This window comes from Daphnia magna, linkage group LG2, assembly GCF_020631705.1.
Source record: "Daphnia magna isolate NIES linkage group LG2, ASM2063170v1.1, whole genome shotgun sequence".
NCBI lineage: Eukaryota > Metazoa > Arthropoda > Branchiopoda > Diplostraca > Daphniidae > Daphnia > Daphnia magna.
The window spans coordinates 2,296,144-2,319,590 of record NC_059183.1 but is presented as its reverse complement, the minus strand read 5'-3'; the positions used below and the strand labels follow the sequence as shown (position 1 = coordinate 2,319,590).

The window sequence follows — 23,447 nt, the reverse complement described above, 5'->3', positions numbered from 1 at the left end:
CAAGCAGGTTCGCGATTCATCTCAAGCGCCGAATCCCGCTACGCAATGATCGAACTCGAGTGCCTGAGTGCTGCGTGGGCAATGCATAAGTGCCGACAGTTTTTAGAAGGACTCCCGTCTTTCGAATTGGTGACGGATCACAAGCCGTTAATCCCGATCCTAAGCAGTTACGCGATGGATAAGTTAGATAATCCCCGCCTCCTGCGTTTGCGTCTGAAAATGCAGCGTTATTCATTCGTCGCCCGCTGGGTGCCCGGCAAGCAGAAGTCTGACGCCGACGCCCTCTCACGGGCCCCAGTTGATCACGTGACAACGAGTGATGAACTGGGGGAAGGATTGCCGTCTTTCGCTGCAAAAATCGCCATGATGAGTCTCATCGGAGCCGAATTGTCGACGGCCGACCCAACTCTCGACCCTGTGCTCGAAAAAATTAAGTGCGCGGCAGCCATCGACCCCATCATGCTCAAATTAAGAAATCAAATAGTTGCAGGCTTCCCGAACGACAAGTGCAATTTAGACATTGACTTGCGTCGGTATTGGTGTGTGAAAAACCGGCTGACAATAGACGAATCGGACGATATGATCGTCCTTGGACCCCGTGTAGTGATTCCACAATCTCTTCGAGCAGCCATATTGCGTGATTTGTCGGCGATGCACCAAGGCGCAACAAAAACGCGTCAGCGAGCCCGACTCTCCGTGTATTGGCCTGGCATCGACAATGATATTGTGAATGCCGCCAGAAATTGTGACGAGTGCAGCAAACATCTCCCGTCGTTACCACCTGAACCTTTTCGTCCGCGCCCACTGGCAACTCGCCCTTTTGAACAAATTCACGCGGACCTAGGTGAAGTCAACGGCCGTCATTTCCTCGTCATAGTTGACAGTTTTAGTGGTTGGCCTCACGTGGTCGCATTTCGCGACACCAAAACTTCCGCTCGCGCTATCATCGGTCACATCCGTACCTTTTTCTCCAGTGTAGGAGCCCCCGTCGCCTTCTGGTCCGACAATGGGCCCCAATTTGGCGCAGCAGAATTCCGGCGCTTCCTAGCTGATTGGGGAATTATCCCCCTGACGTCTTCGCCATATTACGCCCAGTCGAACGGCCGCGCGAAGGCCGAGATCAACACCATGAAGACCCTCATTCGTGGCTCATGGACATCGGGTGCTTTTGACGAAGCAAAATTCGCGAAAAGTATCTTGCTTTTCCGCAACGCGCCACGCTCAGGTGGTGCCTCACCAGCGCAGTTAGTGTTTAACCACCCGGTGCGTGATTGTTTGCCGGCCCACCGTCGCTCGTTCGCGCCCGAGTGGCAAAAAGCAGCTGACACGCTGGAAAAACGGGCGAGACGATCAAAGGAGCTGCAGATTGCCCATTACAATAAACGAACTCGACCATTGGCCGCGTTTGTCGTCGGCAACCACGTCCTGATCCAGCATCCCGTTAGTAAGCAGTGGGCAACCCCCGGAATAATCGTAGAAGTTGGCCGGCACCGAGACTACCTCATCAAGAATCCGGCCGGAAGAATCTTCCGACGCAATCGGCGTTTTTCCGCCCGCGCATCCCGATTTTCCCGGGCACCGGAAGCGCACCAACTGCTACTCCAATCCAGCCTGAACCAGCTCCAGCAACTCCACCGGAACCGGTCCAGCCACCAGCCGAACAACAACAACAACAAGACGTCCAGCCGCCGGCCGACCAGCTTCCACCAACAAACGGCCCAGCACCGCCCACCCTACGTCGGTCAACGCGTCCCCGCCAGCCGAGACGTCACTTCTTTCCAACAGATTGGACACAATAGCCTTGTTTACAACTTGTACACCCTGTGTCCTATCTATTTCTCTTTTTTGTTAAGAGCAAAGTTAACATTGTGTTAGTTATCTTTGCTTGTTGAAAGGGGCGTGTGATGACGCCATCTGGCACCACAACCCCATCCCCCTTGCAGAATCTTGTTCAGCCCCAAAGCTGTCTTTGCCCGCGAGTCTTATGTAGTTCTCCTTGGCCGACGGTAACGTCAACTCAATACAGATTCCGTAACCTGACTCTCTCCGCTCAGTTAACTTCATCACAATCCCTGTATGTGGATTTCCGACCATGGCACCACATTTACCTCCGTCAAGGTGGCCTTGCTAGAACCTCCCGTACTGGCCAAGTTCGACTTTTCACGGGAGACCACAACACATCAATCCCCCCTCGTTACCATCCTCGACGCTGTGGAGAACCCCAAGCTCCAGCGTTTGAAGGAGCAACTGTCCCAATTTTGTTTTTCATTACCGAATGGCGGAAAGGGCGTGATCATGCCATCCCGGACGCGTTGTGTTGCGCCCTGGTACACGACCTGGGGCCGGAGGATAAAACCGTTAATTCGGAAGTATAATCCTTCGCGAACCTGTTGGTCATTCGACAAGACGTGGCCATGTAGCGCAGCGGCGGCGAAGAGGAGGAACCGGGGGCCGAGAACACCGGAAAACATCTGCCAGACCCCTTGCTCGATGACCTACGGGCCATGGCTTCGTCAGATGCGATTTATTCTGCATTCATCTCAGCTATATCAGACGGCTTTTCTACTGCTCGGCACCACACAGCACAGTGTGTCCGCCGTTATTGTACTATACGCGAGCAGCTGTCCGTTGACAACGGTCTCGTGTTATTCGGCCAAAGAATCGCCATCCCCAGATCGGCCCGCCATGACGTGCTTCATAAATTACACGCAGCGCATCAAGGGATAGTGCGGATGAAGCGGCGTGCACGCCAGACTGTGTTGTGACCGGGGATCTCTAACGATGTTACGATGCTAGTGGAAAGCTGCCAGACACGTCAGGAGCGGTTACCAGCTCAACAACAGGAGCCCCTCATGAGGGAACTGCAATCTACCCGGGTGTTCGAGGACGTCTCCGATGATTTGTTCCAGCTCGGCTCTCTCCATTTCTTGGTTAACACCGATCGATTTTCCGGAAGGCCTATCATCCACCAGTGGCGCCACGACCCTTCGGCGCGAGAGGTTTCTCAGGCGGTTATCAAAAACTTCGTGAACTTGGGCGTACCGGCCCGGATACGGTCGGTCACATCATGGTCACATCATTAGACAGGGGATCCACACCCCTTCCCATGCACCAATGCGACCAAACTCGCCGTAGGCGGAGTTTGTATTGTCTCCTGTCACTGCCATAAATAAGTCGACCACGTCACTCGAAAACCCCTGCCTTTCGGATCTTCCACGGACAACATCCATGTGACAACGCGGAAACTGGTCAACTCGCATAACGGATTCCGCTCCCACTCCGCCAATAATAGAAAATTCGGGATCAGGTGGAAAATTCGTGGAACACCGCAAGAGAGGTCCAGCAACAACGGGTCTGGTTCTTTGGCTAAGTTAACGAGTGTAGATCTGTTAACAGATGTTTTTCATTAGCTAATCAACTCTATTTAAAAGACTTTTGGATTAGCGAGTACAATCGCTAATCTGGTATCGATTAACGAATGCACTCGCTAATCGGCACTTCGTTTGCTGATGCATTCGCTAATCGAAGCAGAATTAGTCAATCATAAGTTTAAATAATTAATTAAATAAAATATCCTGCGACGCATGTCCGACATGTCGTAAAAAACCCTGCCCGCCAAGCTGGATAAATCCTTAACCGCTTTCCCATGATATCCTGGCAAATGTAGCAGCAAGTACAGTATCCTCCACAAAAAAGAGGAACCCCCCCTGATAGGAAAGTCTATTGAAGACACTTTAAAATCTAACTTGTCCCTGAAAAAAACCGAATAGCGTTTCTTGACTTTGGAAAAACGCTTGTTGCTTACCTCCCTTCTCAACCTCTTTACCAACTTTCTCCATTCTTTCCTTTACGGACCAACCTTCTTCCAACCAGACTCATGCGATTGAGCTGAGCCACAGCCGGACCTTGCTGTCCGTCGAGACCATCTCCAATCTTGGGCCTTCCTACCAGTTGCTGCTGAATTCCCCCTTGTCCCTGAACCGCTGCTGGTTGTTCGTCTGCATTCACTGGCAAGAGCTGATCCACGGCCACCAGTGGATGGGCGGGATTAACCTGGATTTGATCTCTGCCGTTCTCGGCAACGTGGCCATACTCTCGATCGTGGTTGCGGGTGTGATGACGCTGACGATATCCCTGACGCGAGTAGTCACATCTTCGAAAAATTTAATTGAGAAAGCGATAGCTGTACGTTCTCAAACCGATAGTAAAAAGGTTTGAAGAGGGGCGGACACGATGAACTGTGGGGGAGATATTATAGTATCGGTTACACTGAGTATTTTAAGCCGAAACAAACTGTTTTTAAAGTATCTACCCGTCTAGTACCCGACTGGCCATTTTTCAGGTAGGTCGGTGCGGTTTGACAGGTCTCAGATGATTCTCTTCTCCCTGTAATACCGAAAATCGAAATAACTATTGTAGCGAATGGTTTCTTGCTAGTTCAAGAAATACGAGAGTGGCGTGAGAAAGAGAGCTTCGACGCCCGTTCTCACCCTCCGTTATGGGTGTAACGGAGAGACTCGCCATCCGTCAGAAATGGTCATGTTACATCCTCCAATCGCTTTAGCCTTGAATGGACGGAAGAGTCGAAGGATGAAAAACCCGGGGAGAGGAGTCAGACGAGGGGAGTTGAGTAGGCTAGCAGTCTTGTGTTAGTCGTGAGTTATTTTCATTCTCTTTGCTAAGTGTAGTTAGTTTTTCTGTCTTGGTGTTACCCTCTTCTATTGCATCTTGTGTACTTGTGAGTTGATCGAAAACCCCCTAATAAATAGTGTTACCCTGCATCTCCACCATGTCACGAGCGATCACGGGGTAACACTATTTATTAGGGGGTTTTCGATCAACACTCATAAGTACACAAGACTAACTACACTTAGCAAAGAGAATGAAAATAACTCACGACTAACACAAGACTGCTAGCCTACTCAACTCCCCCCGTCTGACTCCTCTCCCCGGGTTTTTCATCCTTCGACTCTTCCGTCCATTCAAGGCTAAAGCGATTGGAGGATGTAACATGACCATTTCTGACAGATGGCAAGTCTCTCCGTTACACCCATAACGGAGGGTGAGAACGGGCGTCGAAGCTCTCTCTCTCACGCCACTCTCGTATTTCTTGAACTAGCAAGAAACCATTCGCTACACTATTATCGGGAAAACTATTAGTCTGGAATTAACAAATTTTATAGCAACGAATAGCTCTTGACAAGGTCTATTCATTTCTATAAAATTTGAAAAGAAATTTCAATTTAAAAAAATTTCAGAAGGAAATTTTACTTATGTCTATTGGGTGGAGTATATGAATAGAGCGCAAATAGTAAAAAAGTTTTTTTGTCTCATTTTTTTTGTTTACCAAAATTATTTTACAAGTTTTACAGAACTGAATAGCCTTTGATGAGAGCTATCCATTTATGTAAAATTTGTGTAATTTGGGTTTATAGTGTTCCCGACAAAAATTATTTATATTTTATGTACGACTGGGAGGAATGGAAAAACAAAAAAAAACGTATTGTTATTATTATTGAAAGCTTTAGGTAACTGTATTTTAAAAATTTATTCTAATTATTTATAATGAAACAGAAAGTATTCAAGCGTGAAAAAAAAATATCGGGGAGGTACTGGCGCGATAGTACTAGTAGTGGCAATTAAATTTTGAATCTTTTCTATGAAAACATATTGTTGCGTAAATAATAATATTCTAAGAACATTGTATTCAGAGTTGAAAGAAGCTCGTCGATTTTGGAGCACGCTCAGAGCTATCCGCTCACACCCGTAAAACGAGCGGCTCGCGCTCTCCGCTCACCATTTGAAAAAAAGAGCGCGAGCCGCTCGCAAAAGCTCTTTTTCCGCTCTTCAAAATTTTGTCGCTGGACGTTCACTGAAAATTTCCGTTTATCATATTCATATTCCATTTTAACACGTGTATTATAATTGAATACATGTAGTACTTCACATTTTTGAATTTCAGTTAAAGTTTTTTTAAAAAATTGAATTTTTATTTACTTTAACTTAAAAATCTTGTTAACTTTAAAAGTTAAATAGAAAGAGTAAAGACTAACTAAGAATAATTTTATTTAGTTGGGGATGAGATGAGATGAGATAAGACTATGACTAATGTAAAGAAAAACTCATCAGGATAGCTTTGTCCAAATCTTCCTGTGTTCTAATCTGCTTATACTTCCAAGAACTATCCAAATGATTCTTTATAGAAGGCTTATTAGCCTTTTTTACTTTTCTCGTGGTAGAGAGTCTAGCCTGAACAGGATTAGATGACTGTCTTTCTTCGCTTGGTTCTTGGTTTCTTATTTGCCAAGCAGAGTTAAATTCTGTTAGGTGTGTAGGGTGTATTGTCTAGAACGAACAAAAATTAGAATTTTTTCAGAATGGATGAGTACGATAGAAAACAACTTACTCTTATGTGCCTCTTGGCATTGTAGCCAGAATTGTTGGTAATAGTCAGAAGTTCAATCTCGCCTTTTTTATTAAACTTTGGCTTTGTCTTGTGACCTATGAGGCATTTAACTAAAAAGCTTTTGCCATCTTTTTTGTCGTACATGAATTGGAAATAGTTGGATGGCAATTTAATTCTGGATTCATTTCAGCTTGTTGGTTTTTTTCCCCCGGTGTTTCCATTTTCAACTTCAACATGAGAAGAGGAATTTACAATAATGAGAAATTAAAAATAGACAAATGAATTAGATACGACCATACAGGGAAAGGGAATCAGGGATACAGGCCAAAAAGGATACATATGTAACGAAACGCCAAGCGAAGCCCCTTCTTGCCCCTTTTATTTTTGCTTAATTAAACTAAGACCTTATTTCTTAAACTCCCCTTAACTTAACACCCCACTAGTTGACCTAGTTATTAGACTTTCTAGAAAATATTACAAGCGGAGAGAACAAGTCTCGGCACGCCCGTTATAAATAGAAACTTTTATGATTTGTCCAAAGCCGCCCAAAACGGCCTTAACCTGCCGTAGCTAAAAATAGATATATTTTTGTCTGTTGGGAATTGCCCGAAACGGCCCGAAACTGCCCGGCCTATTTTTAACAATCGTCCAAATTCGCCCGATACCGCTTGAATTTGTCCGCCTATACCTCTTCGTGACGTCCAAATTCGCCCGATACCGCCCGATTTTGTCCGCCTATACCTTAACATTGTCCCGTATGTCCCCCACGGGATGATAACTAACATATAAAAAGCCACCGCAAACTCCCAAAAGGCAGTCAGATCTACTCTGCCTCTTCCGTGTGCCAACTTAGGCCTCTGCAGCTCTCCCGCCGAGCCCGCTACCGTAACTCTTGCAAGCCGCAGAATAAGTACCCTTTAAGTAATCACTAAGTAGCTGATTGACTATTACTTTATTACGTCTATGCCTTGAAGTTAGTACCCATTGGTAACCTTAAAGTGTCATGAGTCTTCTTCCCTCAATTTACGAGCTTGTTTAATTATTCTACGGCTACCTGTCGCAAATGGGTTTATAATACACGGCTTTTTATTTATTGCGTGCGTGTTGTTTTATGCTTGCTAAGTATACAAGACATTGTGAGTAAAGACGCCGCATTAAATTAAACTTTTCCGTATTGGAGACAACATGACAACGTCGTGTACTCCTTTACATCTGGTGGCAGCGGTTTTCGAACTCACTTACAGTGTCGTTGTGTACTGGTGTTAAGCCTAAGACAAGACGTACCTTTTTTTGGTTTTTCAACAGCCAACTAAGACTGAAAATATGTCTATCGAGTCAATGGAAATATTACCAATCTCAGCTAATAATGCTGAACATGACTTCTTGTTGTCCGAAAGGAAAACAGGCTTTCAAAAAAGGCCAACTCATTTTACTATGAACAATGTATCCTTGACCCAAGTGGATAGACCTAAGACTCTTTTATCTGACACGCAGTCAAACCTAACTAGAATAACCAAAACGTCGTTTATAAAAAGAATTGCTATTTTTTTACGTCTAGAAAATCAACCAAACAAATTAAGTTACCAACAAGTAGCAACGTTTCTTTTCATAAATTCGAACCCTTAACGGAAGGACAAAGTTCCGTCAATCTTTTCCCCCAAAGTAGCATTGCTTCCGAATTAAGTAGCTTAAACGTAAAATCGAAAATTGACCAAGTAACAATTCAGAGCAATGATAAGCCGAATGGAGATGACATTAACAACGAAAACCTGTCTATCACATCCCACAATATTCTAACAGACAACACAATAAAAAATTTAGATATTGCAAACAGGAAGATTGGCAAAACCACAAGAGAAAGTGTAATTTCAAAGAATCCCAGTTATTCCTCTTTAGCGTCAGATTCGTTTTCCGATGTTGTCGACCAGACCATAGAATGTTTTCCGATTCTACAATCGACTAATAATACTCTTCAATCCTACAGTTTCTATCACGCCCCAAATTCTGTCTCTGAGACAACCGAGTATACTATGCACGAAACAAAACAATTTACAAATTTGAACAATAAAATAGACAGATTAATAGACCTCATGGAAAATCTAGACAGCTTGATACAGTCTAACCTCTGGCAAGAAAACGGGACGGTTCTCCCACCAAAGGGAAGGCACAATTATGCGTCGAACCAATCAAAACAAATCAATTTTTCAAAGCCCTCCTCCTCAAAAATTTTCACTAGACAAAAACAAGCCTACGGCTACCGACAGATACACGTAAAGCCTTTCAGAAAGACTAACCGAAACAACTCAGGTCAAGATAGTTTTAGACAAAACAATAGGTTTATGCAGTCTGCCATAGGGTGTGCAAATTGCGGCCTTGCAAACCACAACATCGAAATGTGTTTTCAATATTCAAGAAAAAATAAAGTACGGGAAAAACCACCTTCTTGTTATTTTTGTCCACAAGTAGGACATAAAGCAAATTCGTGCCGAGGTAGAGACAGTCTGATTAGGTCTAACGTATCTACCCTTTAGTAAACCAGAAAAACAAGTAGTACCAGCTGTAAAATAGGGTTAGTTTAAACAAATCAAAAATTAATAATAAAAATTTTAAAAAATGGATTCCAAGAAAGTTAAATCAGTCGCAAAAAAAAATCATTTATTTAAATAATAAAAATAATAATAATACAGCATCAAATTCACAAGTAGCTCAAAGAACTCTATGGAAAACTAAGGTATACTTCAATCAAAGCAACATTAGATCCTGGTGACGAGAAAAACCGTTACACAAAAATATTTGTAACGCAAACAAAAAGTGTCGGAACATCAATAAGATGGCTTTGAGTCCAACACAGAAATTATATGAGGGAAACGATAAGAAAATATTACCTTGAATAATTTCCCTTGCCGTTTCTTACTTCGCTGCGGGCTGCGAAACGACGGCTTATACAGTCACTATCGCAGTTAAAAGGGTATTTTATATCTCAAAGAACTGTCAGGTAGTATGTACCACAATCTGGGAGCAAGGTGATAGTTTAGTCACCGGCTCTCATTTTCTATTATTTCCGATATGGATTTAGCGGAAGGCGTGGAAGTTATTCGATACTGCCGCAGCCAGAAGACTCTACCCATAGATATCTTTAATGAAAGCGCGTCGGAACATTAATGACAATTGCACTGAGTCCAACGTAGATTTTTATAAGTCTAGATCTTCTTAAGTTGTAGAGGCCACAATAAAGGAGCAGGGTGATAAATTAGGCACTAGCTCTCTGTTTTTATTCTCCCGGAGTATGGATTTACCCGAGGGAATATATATAAGCAATTTCGTAAACGCTACGAACGAAAACAGAAAATATCAGATTGTTGTAGAAAACAATTATAATATGGCACACACTCTACCGAGAGATAGTCCCCTTGGTGGATTATAATTCTCTTGTCAGCTGATAGGCTTAGTATCTAAAAGTCAAGAGATGGTTTCCATGAAGTAAATGTCAGAAATCGAGTTTAAATCAGAAACAGAAGAAAGACTAATATAAAACGAGCACAACATGGTTTAGTGGGTACGTCTCCCAGGTTTTCTCAAATGGATGAGGTTGCAATACAAGAGCCAGGTGACAGTGTAGTCATCACCTCACCTTTTTATATCTTCCCAGAGTGAGGATTTGCCCTAGGGTATACGATACGTAATTCTTTGGTGCTACAAACAATAAACGAAAAATATATTTCTTTTTGCGGAAAAAAGAAATCGCTCGGACTCGTGTGAATTAGTTTGACTCAGGAAAACCGATTATCTTGTCAACTGGCAGGCAAAGTATCTCCAGGTCAAGAATTCGTTTCCCTGAAGGAAATTTCAAAATTAATTTTTTAAACAGAAACGAAAGAAAACGGCTAGAATAAAATATAAAAAAAAACACAAATATTTCGCTTCCAAAAAAAACTATTAAAATATTGCGACAGAATCTAGATTGGGACACTCGAAAAAAAAAGTAATTAGAAAAAAAAGAAAAAAAAATACGAATTGAAATAAAAAGTAAACTTCTATCGACACCGAAAAGAAACAATCTTTTCAACTTTGACCTTATTACACGGGCCAAGGCCAGTAAGAATTGAAACGATGGGTTAAAGAAATGTTGCATTCAAATGCAATGGGATCCCGCTGGATGGACATAGTAAATTTAGTTGTTAAAACAGAGAGCTTTGTTTCGAAGCAATCAAAGGAAGCTCAATAATTTTTACGAAAAGAGTTTCATTTCCACAATAAAGAATCGATGGAACTTTGAACAAGCTTTACGGAAAAACGTATTATAACGTTTGATCTTGCCACAAGCACTAGAAAATTCAAACTTGAAGAATCATCTACAGCCCAACCTTGACTAGAGGAAAGAAAAAATGTTGGAATTGGCTAAAAATACAATTCATTTGTGAACTATCCCAAAAGATCAATGAGTCACATTCGAAGAGTTGTCTGGAAAAAAAAATAGAAACAATCATACACATGCACAAAATGAGACAGAGCAAAGACAAAAAATAATAATAAGGAAAAAAAATAAAAATAAAACTAAAACTGAAACAAAAAACAAATCAAAGCAAAAGAAACAGAACAATGCAAAAAAAAAGAAACAAAACAAAATCAATGAGGATAAACAAAGCCAAAAAAAACAAAAAAAACACAAAAAACAAACAGACAAAAAAAAAATCAAAAAAAAATCAAAAAAAAAAAAATAAATAATAATAATACTAATACCATGATATATAGTTACAAAAGAAACCGATGGAACCCAATCTAAAAGTAAAAGTATAACTGGTGTGTTGTTTTCGGGGGCCACCCTACTAATGCTGCATAAGGTCCCAAAAGTCCGTATCGGCCATCATATAGGATGAACCCGATAAACGCGGATGAAACTTGCAATAAAATTATAGTTGATACGCGAACTCTAAGCTCGTCTACCGTTTTCCCCATCTCCTTGCTCTATATCACCCTTGCTCATTCTGCCCTTACCCAACTTCCATCCCGTAAAAATTTTTGCCGTACATATATCTCGGGGAAACGCCCCAGGCAACCATATGGTGCGCCCTCTATGATATTTTCACCCCTTTTATTCATATAGCCATATAGCACTCCCCTTGTATTCCTTTTTCCCACTCCTAGGGTGAACGAAAAATAAACCTGCCATATTTCCATAATAACCCTCCGTGACACGACTGTCACGTAGACTGTTCCCCACCCCTTCATACCATAGGATGCTTCCGATAAAAACGGATAAGGCTCCAACAGCTATACGATTCAATAGGCTACATTTTCAGCCATCCGATACTATAACCCGCCCAACCCCACTCCTTACCCTTCTGCACGCTCCTGCAATAGTGAATCGCTTTTCTTCGCGTAAACCCCCCGATAAACGAACTCCCACCACAACCACCTCCCTCCCCCCCACAATTTAGGATGTCGGGAATAAAACCGGATACAAACAGCGTATGCAAGCGTACGTTGCGGCAGTCTATTTCACCATCTTTCACTTCTCCCTCCATCTTCATCTTACTCACTTTCCCCCATTGCCCCTCCCTCCCCGCGACAACGCCATGTTTCCCCCTGTAACTTCCATTACCCAAACATCAACCCCTAATACTAATAATCCCATGTAAGATAGGATGTTTAAGATATAGATAGATAAAAATATTCAACCACTCAGCGGCATAGCAACGTATACGGCCCCATATGCTCGGTTTACCCCATTGTTCTCCATGTATGTGTCCAACCCAACCTTATAAGTATTATGCCGACCCGCGCTACTCCTACTACTCTCCTCGACCAATGCATTCCAGACCACGACAGGCGACTGCAACAAACCAAGCGGAGTCGGACTCCTCCATTTTTCCGATGGCTCCTGCGAACCTGCCCCACGCAATTCGAATACGAAAGTCGACTATCGAGTCATGACCGACAAAAAGGCAGCTTTTAACTTCCCGGGATACATCTGTGGTAGATGGAAATCAATTAAGCATATCACGATCAATTTCGTAGGACAAGTTATTACCGTTCCGGAACGCATCGCCATGGAAACGACGGCGGTAGAGTGTGATATCATGAGACAATCGAGGCGATGCAACGAGAGCCCAATGATGAAATCAGAAAACAAATGGATATTTAACCAAGAACCGGAGGACTTCGGTTATTGGCTAAGAACCACCACTGTGGTTACAGTCAACTGTATGTTAGAAGAAGTCGTCCTTTCCCGAATTGACGAAGGAGACATGATAAACACGCCACTAGGAAAAACCAACGTATCTCATGGATCTCTATCCCATAACCATCTAACATTATTTTGGATCGACACCTACGGAAAACCAACTGATATCGTAATCCGACAATTAGAGAAAGGCGTGGGATTCTGGTACGAATCTTCAACGAACGGGACTTGGATCCTCCAAGACGACTCCAAACAGTTGGACTTTCACGTACGGTTGACGTCACGCTGCCAAACCGTGAAATGCGACAAAAAAATAGACAGTTGGACCGTGATCGGAGACAACCATTTGTTCATCATTAAATACCCATTGGGACCTTCCGCAGTTACCGTACCATCCATCATCAAGGATATTGTGACAAAAAGAAATGACCCTTTAGATATCAACATCCGACAAAACGCAAGAATCCAGTATTTGGAGGACGCCGCCATCCGTCACGAAAATGAACTTATCCGCGTCATCCAGAGCATGCAGTGTGACCAACGACGTGCTAAGCACGCACAAGCCGTGTCAACTGCCCAATACAATGGATGGCTGGCAGCCGCACAGCTGGGTCTTCGGCAATGCATCAAACTGATCGCCACCGGAAACATCGTCTCAGCCCTACAATGCACCCCTACAACAGTAAATTTCACGACGGATACAACCACTTGTGGACCTCAACCGCGGTTCAACAATTTCACCATTGGCCGGTCCGGTTGGGAACTCACTGCTTTTACGCCATGCTACTGGGCTGGAGGTATCGTGAATTTTAACGACAAACCTCACGCCTATCGCAATAACACGTGGCAACCGGTCGAAGCATCCGTCGTCATCCCACAGCGTGATTTGGCTGACGCTTTCCGATATCAAGACGTCAACTTCTTCGAATATCAACATCAAACAAACCCCGCTTATACGGAAGCCCTCATTAGCCCAATGGATATAATGGCCGATATCACAGCCTCCATGAACGAACATTCCCTGACTGTCCCCAATCAAATTACAGGGACATCGGCTATCGTCGTATCCGCAGCCGAGAAAGCAGGTCTCGGAACCTTTACCAATTGGTTCGAGAATTTTAAAGTCTACTCATTCATCATACTGCTCATCGCTATTTTCCTACTGATCGCTCGTGTTTGTTACGCCCTCGGATTTTGTGGTTTGATATGGAAATGTTGCTGTAAGCCCCCACGTCCTCCCCCTACGGCGGTTTACCAGCCGAGAAGCAGCCGACCCACAGGTCCCTGAATTTTCTTTTGGATTGCGGGACGCAATCTAGTATGACGGGGAGCGATGTAACGAAACGCCAAGCGAAGCCCCTTCTTGCCCCTTTTATTTTTGCTGAATTAAACTAAGACCTTATTTCTTAAACTCCCCTTAACTTAACACCCCACTAGTTGACCTAGTTATTAGACTTTCTAGAAAATATAACAAGCGGAGAGAACAAGTCTCGGCACGCCCGTTATAAATAGAAACTTTTATGATTTGTCCAAAGCCGCCCAAAACGGCCTTAACCTGCCGTAGCTAAAAATAGATATATTTTTGTCTGTTGGGAATTGCCCGAAACGGCCCGAAACTGCCCGGCCTATTTTTAACAATCGTCCAAATTCGCCCGATACCGCTTGAATTTGTCCGCCTATACCTCTTCGTGACGTCCAAATTCGCCCGATACCGCCCGATTTTGTCCGCCTATACCTTAACATTGTCCCGTATGTCCCCCACGGGATGATAACTAACATATAAAAAGCCACCGCAAACTCCCAAAAGGCAGTCAGATCTACTCTGCCTCTTCCGTGTGCCAACTTAGGCCTCTGCAGCTCTCCCGCCGAGCCCGCTACCGTAACTCTTGCAAGCCGCAGAATAAGTACCCTTTAAGTAATCACTAAGTAGCTGATTGACTATTACTTTATTACGTCTATGCCTTGAAGTTAGTACCCATTGGTAACCTTAAAGTGTCATGAGTCTTCTTCCCTCAATTTACGAGCTTGTTTAATTATTCTACGGCTACCTGTCGCAAATGGGTTTATAATACACGGCTTTTTATTTATTGCGTGCGTGTTGTTTTATGCTTGCTAAGTATACAAGACATTGTGAGTAAAGACGCCGCATTAAATTAAACTTTTCCGTATTGGAGACAACATGACAACGTCGTGTACTCCTTTACACATACAGCCAGTCAGCCACACAACATTGGGAAACATTACATTGATTCACTATGAAAATAACTTTTTTTTACTTACGAGGAATTTGCATGATTTGATTCTGATTCAGATTCAGAGCCACCAGAGGCTGATAGCGTGATTTGGTCAGCCATGCCTTGACTTATATTTGCACTTACCATTTCCATTGCCTTAGATTTAGAGGTCAGCCTCCTGTTTTCTGCTTTGGAATTGACGAATTACACTTGGTGAAAATATTGGCTGATAGATGGCGCCACGATCACGAGCTTCCGCTCGTGACTCATCCGCTCCCGCTCTAGCTCGCGATTTTTAAAATAGAGCGGCCCTAGCTCGCCGCTCACCGAAAAACGCGAGCGCACTCGAATTCCGCTCTAGCTCAGAGCGCGCTCGTTTTAACTCTGATTGTATTGCGTTACAGTTAAATGAAAACAAACAATAAAAGTGTAATTATGTGATGAGATGGCACTCATATTCAGCAACTGCCATGAAGAAAACGATCGCACCGTATTAGGCATACGTATTCCATTATGGCGGAATTTCAGCCAGGCTGCAAAAACTGCCCAAGGTTTTTTAGCACGGAGTAACCCATCTCCCTTTCTTCTCTGGGCGCACATGTTTATTTTCATGGTTTTGATCTTTTTCATGTTCAACTTCCTCATTCAGAGGGGTAAAACTAAGGAAAAATTTAATCTCTGTATTTTAACAAGTAGAAAGAAGTCCTTAATGAACGAATGCTGTTAACAAATCGTAAGAAAATTCCCCCAAAAATGTATCATCCGCTTGTAAAAAAAAAAAAAACACCAAAGAATCAGACGAAAGAGACAGCACACAGTTCAAAATCAAACTTTTCGTGAAAGGGTACGTTGTTTTTCAGCAAATTCGACAACTTTTTCAGACACAGCCAGACCTTTCCGACGTCGGACTGAGTTCATATAAACATGTGCTCGATTGATGGAATCACCTTTATCGCCATAAAGTTCGAGTTCTTCGTCAGTCGTTGGAACCCAAAACGGATCAATATCGATCACCTGAAAATATTATAAAATAAAATAACGAAAAAAAAAAAAGTAAAAGAAGAAAATTGTGTACATAAGGCCTATAGCAAATTCTGAAAACCGGTTGCTTGTTCCACTAAAAAGATATAATGCCAGAATAAAGTAACTAGAAGATCCTCAATGTTAGAGGTGGCCGAAGGAGGATGTTTATCCTCCTCCTTTTTTTCGACAAGGACAAATTTGTTTGCATAGAAACATTTAACTACTGTTACCTAAGCTAGTATCTGGCACCGCTTAGACTTGGTTAATATGACGAGCAAATATTTAGTTCGGCCTAATACTCAGATGAAAAAGTATGGCTGATAAGTTATATCAAACAATGCACCAATTTTCGGTTATCTACATACAAATAATCACATTCACTTAACGTTTTAAACGTATAAAGGCACGACTCCGACCCGCATATTCTGGTCAAACGTATATATTTCTTTACATTTATATCGCTAATACAAAAATACATTGGTAGGCAGCAGGCACGACACCGAATACTTCTAAAATAACGAGCAAAAATTAATTCAAGGAATATTTCATAGAATTAGGCATTGAATATTAATCAAACAATGCACCAATTTTCGGTTATCTACTATACATATTTACTTTAATTATATATATTATAACATTTCTCTTGAAACAACCAAATTCCCTACTATGTAATAAGCTATAGAAAAAATAAATAAAACATATATATAAACAATTTTGATGGTTACTGTACCTCCCAATGGCTGAAAGTAAGCTGGTGACTGGCCAGACCAGATGTTTGCTTTCGTATCTCGTTGGCTAAATCAAAGGACTCGACAACTGGTAAAACAGCGGCAATACTAAAGGAAGCCGATCCTTCTTCCAAGTCTCCTTCCAAAATTTTGCCGTGACGCCTACTGAGGATTGCATAGATTTTGCCTAAAATTGCAAGAATGTTTCTAATTTTGTAATAATGTTTGCGATTGTCACTAGTTACAAATCATTCTTGTGGTCGATTCAGATGAACATGAGACGACAGGTAGAACTCACACGAATTACTTTGCTATGGAAATATTTGTCATACCTCTACACACTGCTAAAATATTCTAGCAACAATCAAGACCAGGAATGGCATGAATGGAATGTTCCTACATTTTTTACCACTTGCGTCTACTAGGGCTTGGGAATAATTGCCACACTCAACTTCTCGTGTTGTTCAATATTGCAAGATTTGCTACTAAAGTGGATGTGAAGTGCTTCTAAAAATTCCATCTCCTTCATTAGGTTAGTTTAATTTACTTGACTTGATGTCAAATTTGTAAACACGGAATGCTTATTGGATTTACTTTACTTATTTTGATTTTAAAACTTATTAAGGCAACGCAGAGGATTCAACTCATTGAAATTACTTACCAACAACTTCGCCGCTGACTTGTATCGAGCAGTTGTACATGGCAGCCATGAGCCGTTGAGGCTGATTTGTGAATGATCGCCGACACCCGTCTTTGACGGCTGACATAATCTGGCCACTGAACGAACGGCACTGTTGCTGAGACTGTCCATTATGGTTGCTATCTCCATCTTCTCCATGGGATAACGGTGCTAGCTGGTCGACCGCAATAGCTATATCTTCTATGATGAACGCCACTCCATGTAAAGGTTCCTCGCAGATTGGACCAGCTAAGGTGGCCAACTGAAACCCGTTGATAACGCTATTGAGACACTCCAAAGTCACGCGTTCGAACACTATGTCAGTTGGGTTTTTATTCCATAGGCAGGGTAAGGTTATTGGTGTGTAATTCAGCAGAACGTTGGGTCCACATCGACGGGGACCAAAACTCAAAATCCTATCCGCCGCATTATCTCCCCAACCATTCATTCCGAATACATGATTCAATCGATGATGTAATTTGGTAATTTTACTTCGCCACTGCAAACCGAGTTTTTTATTTGTTTCAATTTCTTCTTCCGTTTGATCTAGATGACCGGGGCCTTGAATTTGAGGCATAGTTTTGATTACTTCCACATTTTTTTCCAAAACGTTAGTGATTTCCTCGGGAAGGGAGACAGCTCGAAGACGCATTGAGAACCGTTTCCCTGGAGTTTCTATTTGGACGCGCCCAGCGTTACTGGTTGAAATGGGTTCCAGTGGAGCCATAATAGTCTCGCGAAAGGGAACTATGGGCTGTGATGCATTTATCTGAATTTTCGCGTAACATTCCTCTAAATCTTGAAGACACCGCTGCAAATGCACTTCACCAGCTGTGATAAGAACGTGCTCCCCGCTTTCTTGGAGAACCACCTTCAATAATTAATGTACTGAAGACAGCTATAACCATCATGACACGGAAAGAAAACACTAACCTGAACGCAGGGGTCAGCTTGGTTCAATAGTTTCAGACCTTTAATAAGTTCCGGCATTTCACATGGACGAGCAGGTTCTACTGCGACACGCACAATAGGCATAACCATCTGAGAAAGTTCGGTAAATGCTGGGCAAGCCAGGGAAGAGCTAAGCGTTCCCGATTTAAGGATATGCTCTTCTAAACCACCAATTCCTACCACATTTCCAGCGGGAACGCTCTCCAAACATTCCAATTCCCGGCCCATCAGCAAGTATAAGTCACCAATTTTGGCACGAGTAACATATTGGCCCGCTTTTAAATCCTATACTCATAAAACAGTCAAGCAATTAGATATTCGGTTGCATTTCTAAAAAAAAAATGCTTACTTTTAAGGCACCGCTGGGTTCAACAGAATTATCAATTGTTGCACCGGGATCATATTTCGGTCCCAACACGTACAACTCCTGCCCCCGCTTCAATGTCCCACTGAAAACACGGGCAAAAGCTATAAATATCGGGCCATCTTCGAGCACATCTTCCGATTTCACTTGTTGTTCTTGAACTGCTACGTTGTCTCCTTGCTCTTGTTTCATAGTGAACTGAGCGAGTTTTTCCCTTACTTGTTGGCGACGAAGGGCGATATCCTCGCTGCTCAACAACCGAACTTTATTTTTCGGCAGGCAATGACGATCCACCTAAAACAAAAACTCGTTCATTTTTCTGAAATTTTTAAGTAATAAGTTTTCCTTTGTTGTACAAAATTAGCAAATTATACTACTGTTACTGCATAAATTGATTCTAGGGATGTACGGTTATTTTATTAAATTTTTTAAAAATCTTACCACCATCATTTTGGAAACAAAAGCGATGGTTGGTGCATCATCGGAAGAAGAGCATGCAACGAAGGCTGTTTTCAACTGCTGTGTAGCTTCTGGAAGTAATTCAAATGGTTTCGAAAGGGAAGACATCAACTTTTCAGCTCTTGCTTCACTCATATAAGACGGACACGGTAATTTTTCGCAAACCATACCTTCAGAAAATATTGAAGTACACTTAGATAATCAAAGAATGGTTAAATATAGATGGCGGAGATCACACTTACGAAGCACTGTGTCTGAAAGTGGAAGCCACTTGCTAAGTATAGCGTGAATTTGGACTTTCGGATCAGAATGCTTGAGATCTCGTGGGTTTATTTGTAGTTGAAGATTTTGAACAATCTTTTCCGTCATAATTTTGTCTTTACGGATGACGACCGAATCGTAGACAGACCATAAATTTTCCAATACAACTTGAACAAACAATGGCTTTTTGGCTTTCTCTTGGGCCCCAGCAGTGACAGTTTTTGTCTTTGTGTTGAAATAATTATCACCCCACAGCGAACGCTGAAGTTCTTCTTCACGGAGTCCTAGCTTCGAAGAAAACATGCGCGCAAAATCTTGTAATCTAATCCGATAAGGGAACAATTGCTTTATATAAAAAATATTCAGAAGCCATTGCTTTTGTAAAATCCTACGAGAATCCCCAACCATCTGCAGCGCTAGCGAAGACAACGTTGCCTTGCTCTGGAGTAAAATAAATATTGGAATCATCTGCTTCCTCCAAGCCTGAACTGCTATCAGTGATGTTCTCTTTCTTACTCATCACATCTACAGTGAAAAGTTCAGCAACTTGTGCATTCATTTGTTCAAGCAATTGTACCATACGGACATAGGCATCTAAGGCTAAGAACAAAGGATTTGTTTAGAGTACCAAGTTTTTCAAGATAAACATTATCCTTACGTTGCATTTTCATTTCAATTATTAAACGATCAATCTTGTTTAATACAAGGACTGGTCTTATGTGTTCAAGCCATACTTGCTTCAGCACAACTTTGGTTTGGGCACAGACACCTTCCACTACATCGACAACAACTATTGCACCATCACATAACCTTCAGACCAAAAAATTGAAAATAAAGCTGAATTAAGAAGAGAAATATTAATATATTTTGAACAATCATACCTCACCGCAGTAGAAACCTCTGAAGAAAAGTCCACATGTCCAGGTGAATCAATTAGGTTGACTAGGAATTCCTCATTGTTGTATGTATGTGATAATGAAATACTACTGCTTTTCATGGTTATTCCTCTTTCCTGTTCATCTTTTCTACTGTCCATATACCTAGAGTTATTTTTTATAACAAAAAAGAAAAGAAAGGAAGAAAATAAAAAAAAAAATAAATGGTGTTCTTGAAATTCATTGCTATAATACCATGCGCTCACAATTGCAATATTCTTTATTCAAAATGGTTTCATTAATGATGATTATTGAAATAATTATTTACCTCAATTTTCCTACCAATTTCTGAGAAATGATGCCATTGCTTGCAACAAGAGAGTCAGCTAGCGTTGTTTTTCCATGATCCACATGTGCCACAATACTGCATTGACATTTTAAATGTTATATGAAAGAAAATTCAAAAAACGGCAGCCATGAAAAATTTACCATATATTCCTGATATGCGAAGGATTGTTTTGCAATTCACTTATTCTCTGACTATTAAACTGTCTCATGATCAATTACCAAGGCTAGGAATCTACAACAAACTAATGGACTACGACCGATTTGTTTGCCCGTGAAAACTAAAAAGTGGGTACAATCAAGGCCTACTTAATGGTTAAGGCCTGTAAACATGTATCTACTGCCATGAAGGCGACAGGTGTAGCCAGAATTCCTATCCCTGCCCCTGTGAGAGCCAATAAGACGAAAAAGGGAGGCGAAGACTTCGCCATCTGGCGTTCAGAATCAAACTCGTTGAAAAATAAATATTGAGGCATGAAATGAAAAAATAAACAAAAAATTAAGGGAAATTAGTTATGAAACGGATATATTTTTTACATGCATGACAATCAAATAAATATCATTCGTTCTATTTTCGAACCTGTCGAATGTACAGAAATCTTGTTTCAGCGTGTGTTCACGACTTAAACGGAAATAAAAAAGGTAGGGAACTGTTATTAAGGGTTGAGAATGGAATCAGGGAACGGTGTTAGAAGCTATTAGATGCACGGTAATTCCTCGATGCGCCTTAAATGTGCCGAGTGAAGTAACTGCAAAGCAAGGTCGTCCAAGGGAAAGGCAAATCCGTCCCTCAATCACAAGACGATATAACTCTCGCAATGACTGGAAAGATTTATCAAGTTGGCAATCAGATGAAGTAGGTGGCCGTGCGGAAGAAAAAACCCTGTCATTTATGAATTCCGATAAACAAAAACAAATTAAGACATGCAAATTTACTTCAATTGCTGAGAAGAGAGAGGGCACTACTCAATATTATTTCAAAACTTAAAATCTCATAAACAACATTACCCTTATTGTTTTTTACAGACTGTGGTGGCCTTTTCTATCCCACAGTTGAGTTTGTGTCAAGGCTGTGGACGGTGTATCTATTTGTAAAGGAGTGCCTTTGACAGATGTCAAGCTCGACTTTCATGTTGAAGGGCCTTGTTGAATTCCTTCTGCCCCATCTGGAGACATGTAACACTTTTCTCTGTGAAATCGCTCGTCCTGGTGAAAATAACAAAGCATTAATTGAAGTTATTTTGAGAAAATTTTTGAAACCAATTTTGTCTAACAAGAAAAAGTTGCGTTTAAGTTTAAATAAGAAGACCAGTACCTTTGGTCCAGCCAATAAGGAACGTAGGGCCAGAACACTGAAACAATAAATGAAACTCAAATTCTGCAGCATTTTCTATTTCTTAAATTTAAATAACAAAATGCTTACCATTATTTGGCTGAAGACGTCAAACGTTAGTCCCAACCCCCATTTTCTTTCTATCTTCCCATCCTTACGAGGTGGCATTTTTGAACGCCAGACGGCGAAGTCTTCGCCTCCTTTTTTCTTCTGATTGGCTCTTGACTGGGGAAAGGATAGGGAATTTTGCAAATCCTCTCGCCGTCATAGGGGAACATTCAAGTTTACAGGCCTTAACCATTAAGTAGGCCTTGGTACAATTTGCCATTTCCCAAAAAAAAACTAAGATCGTCTGCTTGCACATGGACTACTCTATTATTAAGGACGGGACTGTTTCCCTATCCCGCCTTGTTAAAGGGTGTCACTGTGGCAGTGTTCTGCCGAATAAGGAAAAATTTATTTGAATATGAATACGAATAAAATGAAAATTGAATCGAATAAAGAATAAGAATAAAGAATAAAAATAAAAAATGAAGAATAAAGAATAAAGAATAAAAATAAAATTTATTTTTATTCGTATTTCGAATAAATTTTCGAATAAATTTTCGAATAAAATAAATTCTAATGATTTTCTTAATTTAAGGATGATGTTTCGAGTTTTGAATCATAAAATTAAAAACAATTAATAGTAAATAATTAAGCAAATGATATTTCTTTATTTTGGTGACACAGCCAGTCCAATCAAATCAAACAAAAAAAACTTCAAAATCAACGGAATCCAGATTCATGGAACAGTAGAAAACGGAAACGGAAAAAATATTTCCAAACAAAAGAGCAACGGCTAGCGGAAACAAAGATTTTTAAACTTAGAGGAACTTTATTTTTTATTCGATTTTTCCATTTAAATTTTGGATAATCGAATAAAAAATAAAAATAAAATACAGGTAAAAAATATTCGAGAATAAAGAATAAGAATAAATCGAATAAAAATTTATTCGAAATAAAGAATAAGATTTTATTCGTATTCTTATTCAGAATACGTTTTTTATTCGAAAGAGCTTTATTCGGCAGAACACTGCACTGTGGGCTATTTTCATGGAAAAAAAAAAATACACCATTAAATGCAGCTTTAAAAGGCGATTGTAACCATCGAATTTTTTCTTTATAAAACGAATCGTTTAAGAAGATATTGCGATTTTAATTTTGTTAGGAGGGAGAATTGGGTGGGCCGCCGGTGCCATCTATCAACCAAAAATCGCAAGTTCTTGCTGATTGAAACTGAACTCGAAATTGTCGGGTGCCATCTATCAACTAAAATCGCATGATCTTGCCATGGTCTAAGAATTGGGAGGTCCCCGAACTGTCGTCTGCTAGGGCTGTTTTTGGCTGTTCGTCTGCTATTTCTGCGGACAAATTTTGGGGCACTCGCTAGGGGCGCTGACTGTCCGGATCAGTCATAACATTTCCCTCCAAAACGTTGTTAACAACGAGGAAAGTAGTTGCTTTTCACAGTCTTCTTCTGGACTAAGCCACTCAAAGGTAACAATTCTTATTTATGTTACGTTATCATGTAATGTTTTCATGTTAGTGGCTTTTAAGTGTGAT

At 41.3% G+C, this 23,447-nt stretch overlaps 2 protein-coding genes, 1 long non-coding RNA gene and 1 pseudogene across 4 annotated transcripts; 1 reads left to right on the top strand and 3 right to left on the bottom strand.

Moving 5' to 3' along the window:
- Window positions 1–3,541: 3,541 nt before the first annotated feature.
- LOC116918581 lies at window positions 3,542–4,335 on the bottom strand (annotated as a pseudogene).
- A 1,714-nt stretch (window positions 4,336–6,049) lies between these two features.
- On the bottom strand, window positions 6,050–6,662 carry LOC123469591. Its single transcript, XR_006642775.1, has 2 exons — window positions 6,407–6,662; window positions 6,050–6,345 (listed from the first exon to the last, which is right to left on the bottom strand). It is a non-coding gene; the product is annotated as an uncharacterized LOC123469591 (long non-coding RNA).
- Window positions 6,663–11,132: 4,470 nt separating this feature from the next.
- On the top strand, window positions 11,133–14,001 carry LOC123469590. Its single transcript, XM_045168610.1, has one exon. The coding sequence runs from the start codon at window positions 12,337–12,339 to the stop codon at window positions 13,876–13,878; it is 1,542 nt and encodes a 513-aa protein (XP_045024545.1). The 5' UTR covers window positions 11,133–12,336; the 3' UTR covers window positions 13,879–14,001.
- Window positions 14,002–15,490: 1,489 nt separating this feature from the next.
- LOC116917446 (elongation factor-like GTPase 1) lies at window positions 15,491–22,156 on the bottom strand. 2 transcript variants are annotated; one of them, XM_045168608.1, is made up of 15 exons: window positions 21,933–22,156; window positions 21,825–21,861; window positions 21,518–21,715; window positions 20,654–21,392; window positions 20,493–20,588; window positions 20,171–20,329; window positions 19,948–20,099; window positions 19,682–19,889; window positions 19,271–19,611; window positions 19,011–19,198; window positions 18,555–18,863; window positions 18,188–18,490; window positions 17,237–18,125; window positions 16,578–16,762; window positions 15,491–15,838 (listed from the first exon to the last, which is right to left on the bottom strand). In XM_045168608.1, the coding sequence occupies exons 4-15, from the start codon at window positions 20,719–20,721 to the stop codon at window positions 15,650–15,652; spliced, it is 3,087 nt and encodes a 1,028-aa protein (XP_045024543.1). In that variant the 5' UTR covers window positions 20,722–21,392; window positions 21,518–21,715; window positions 21,825–21,861; window positions 21,933–22,156; the 3' UTR covers window positions 15,491–15,649. The 2 variants fall into 2 exon arrangements, with proteins under 2 accessions (XP_045024543.1, XP_045024544.1); XM_045168609.1 differs by lacking the exons at window positions 20,654–21,392; window positions 21,518–21,715; window positions 21,825–21,861; window positions 21,933–22,156 and having other exon boundaries at window positions 20,176–20,329.
- Between the last annotated feature and the right edge of the window lie 1,291 nt (window positions 22,157–23,447).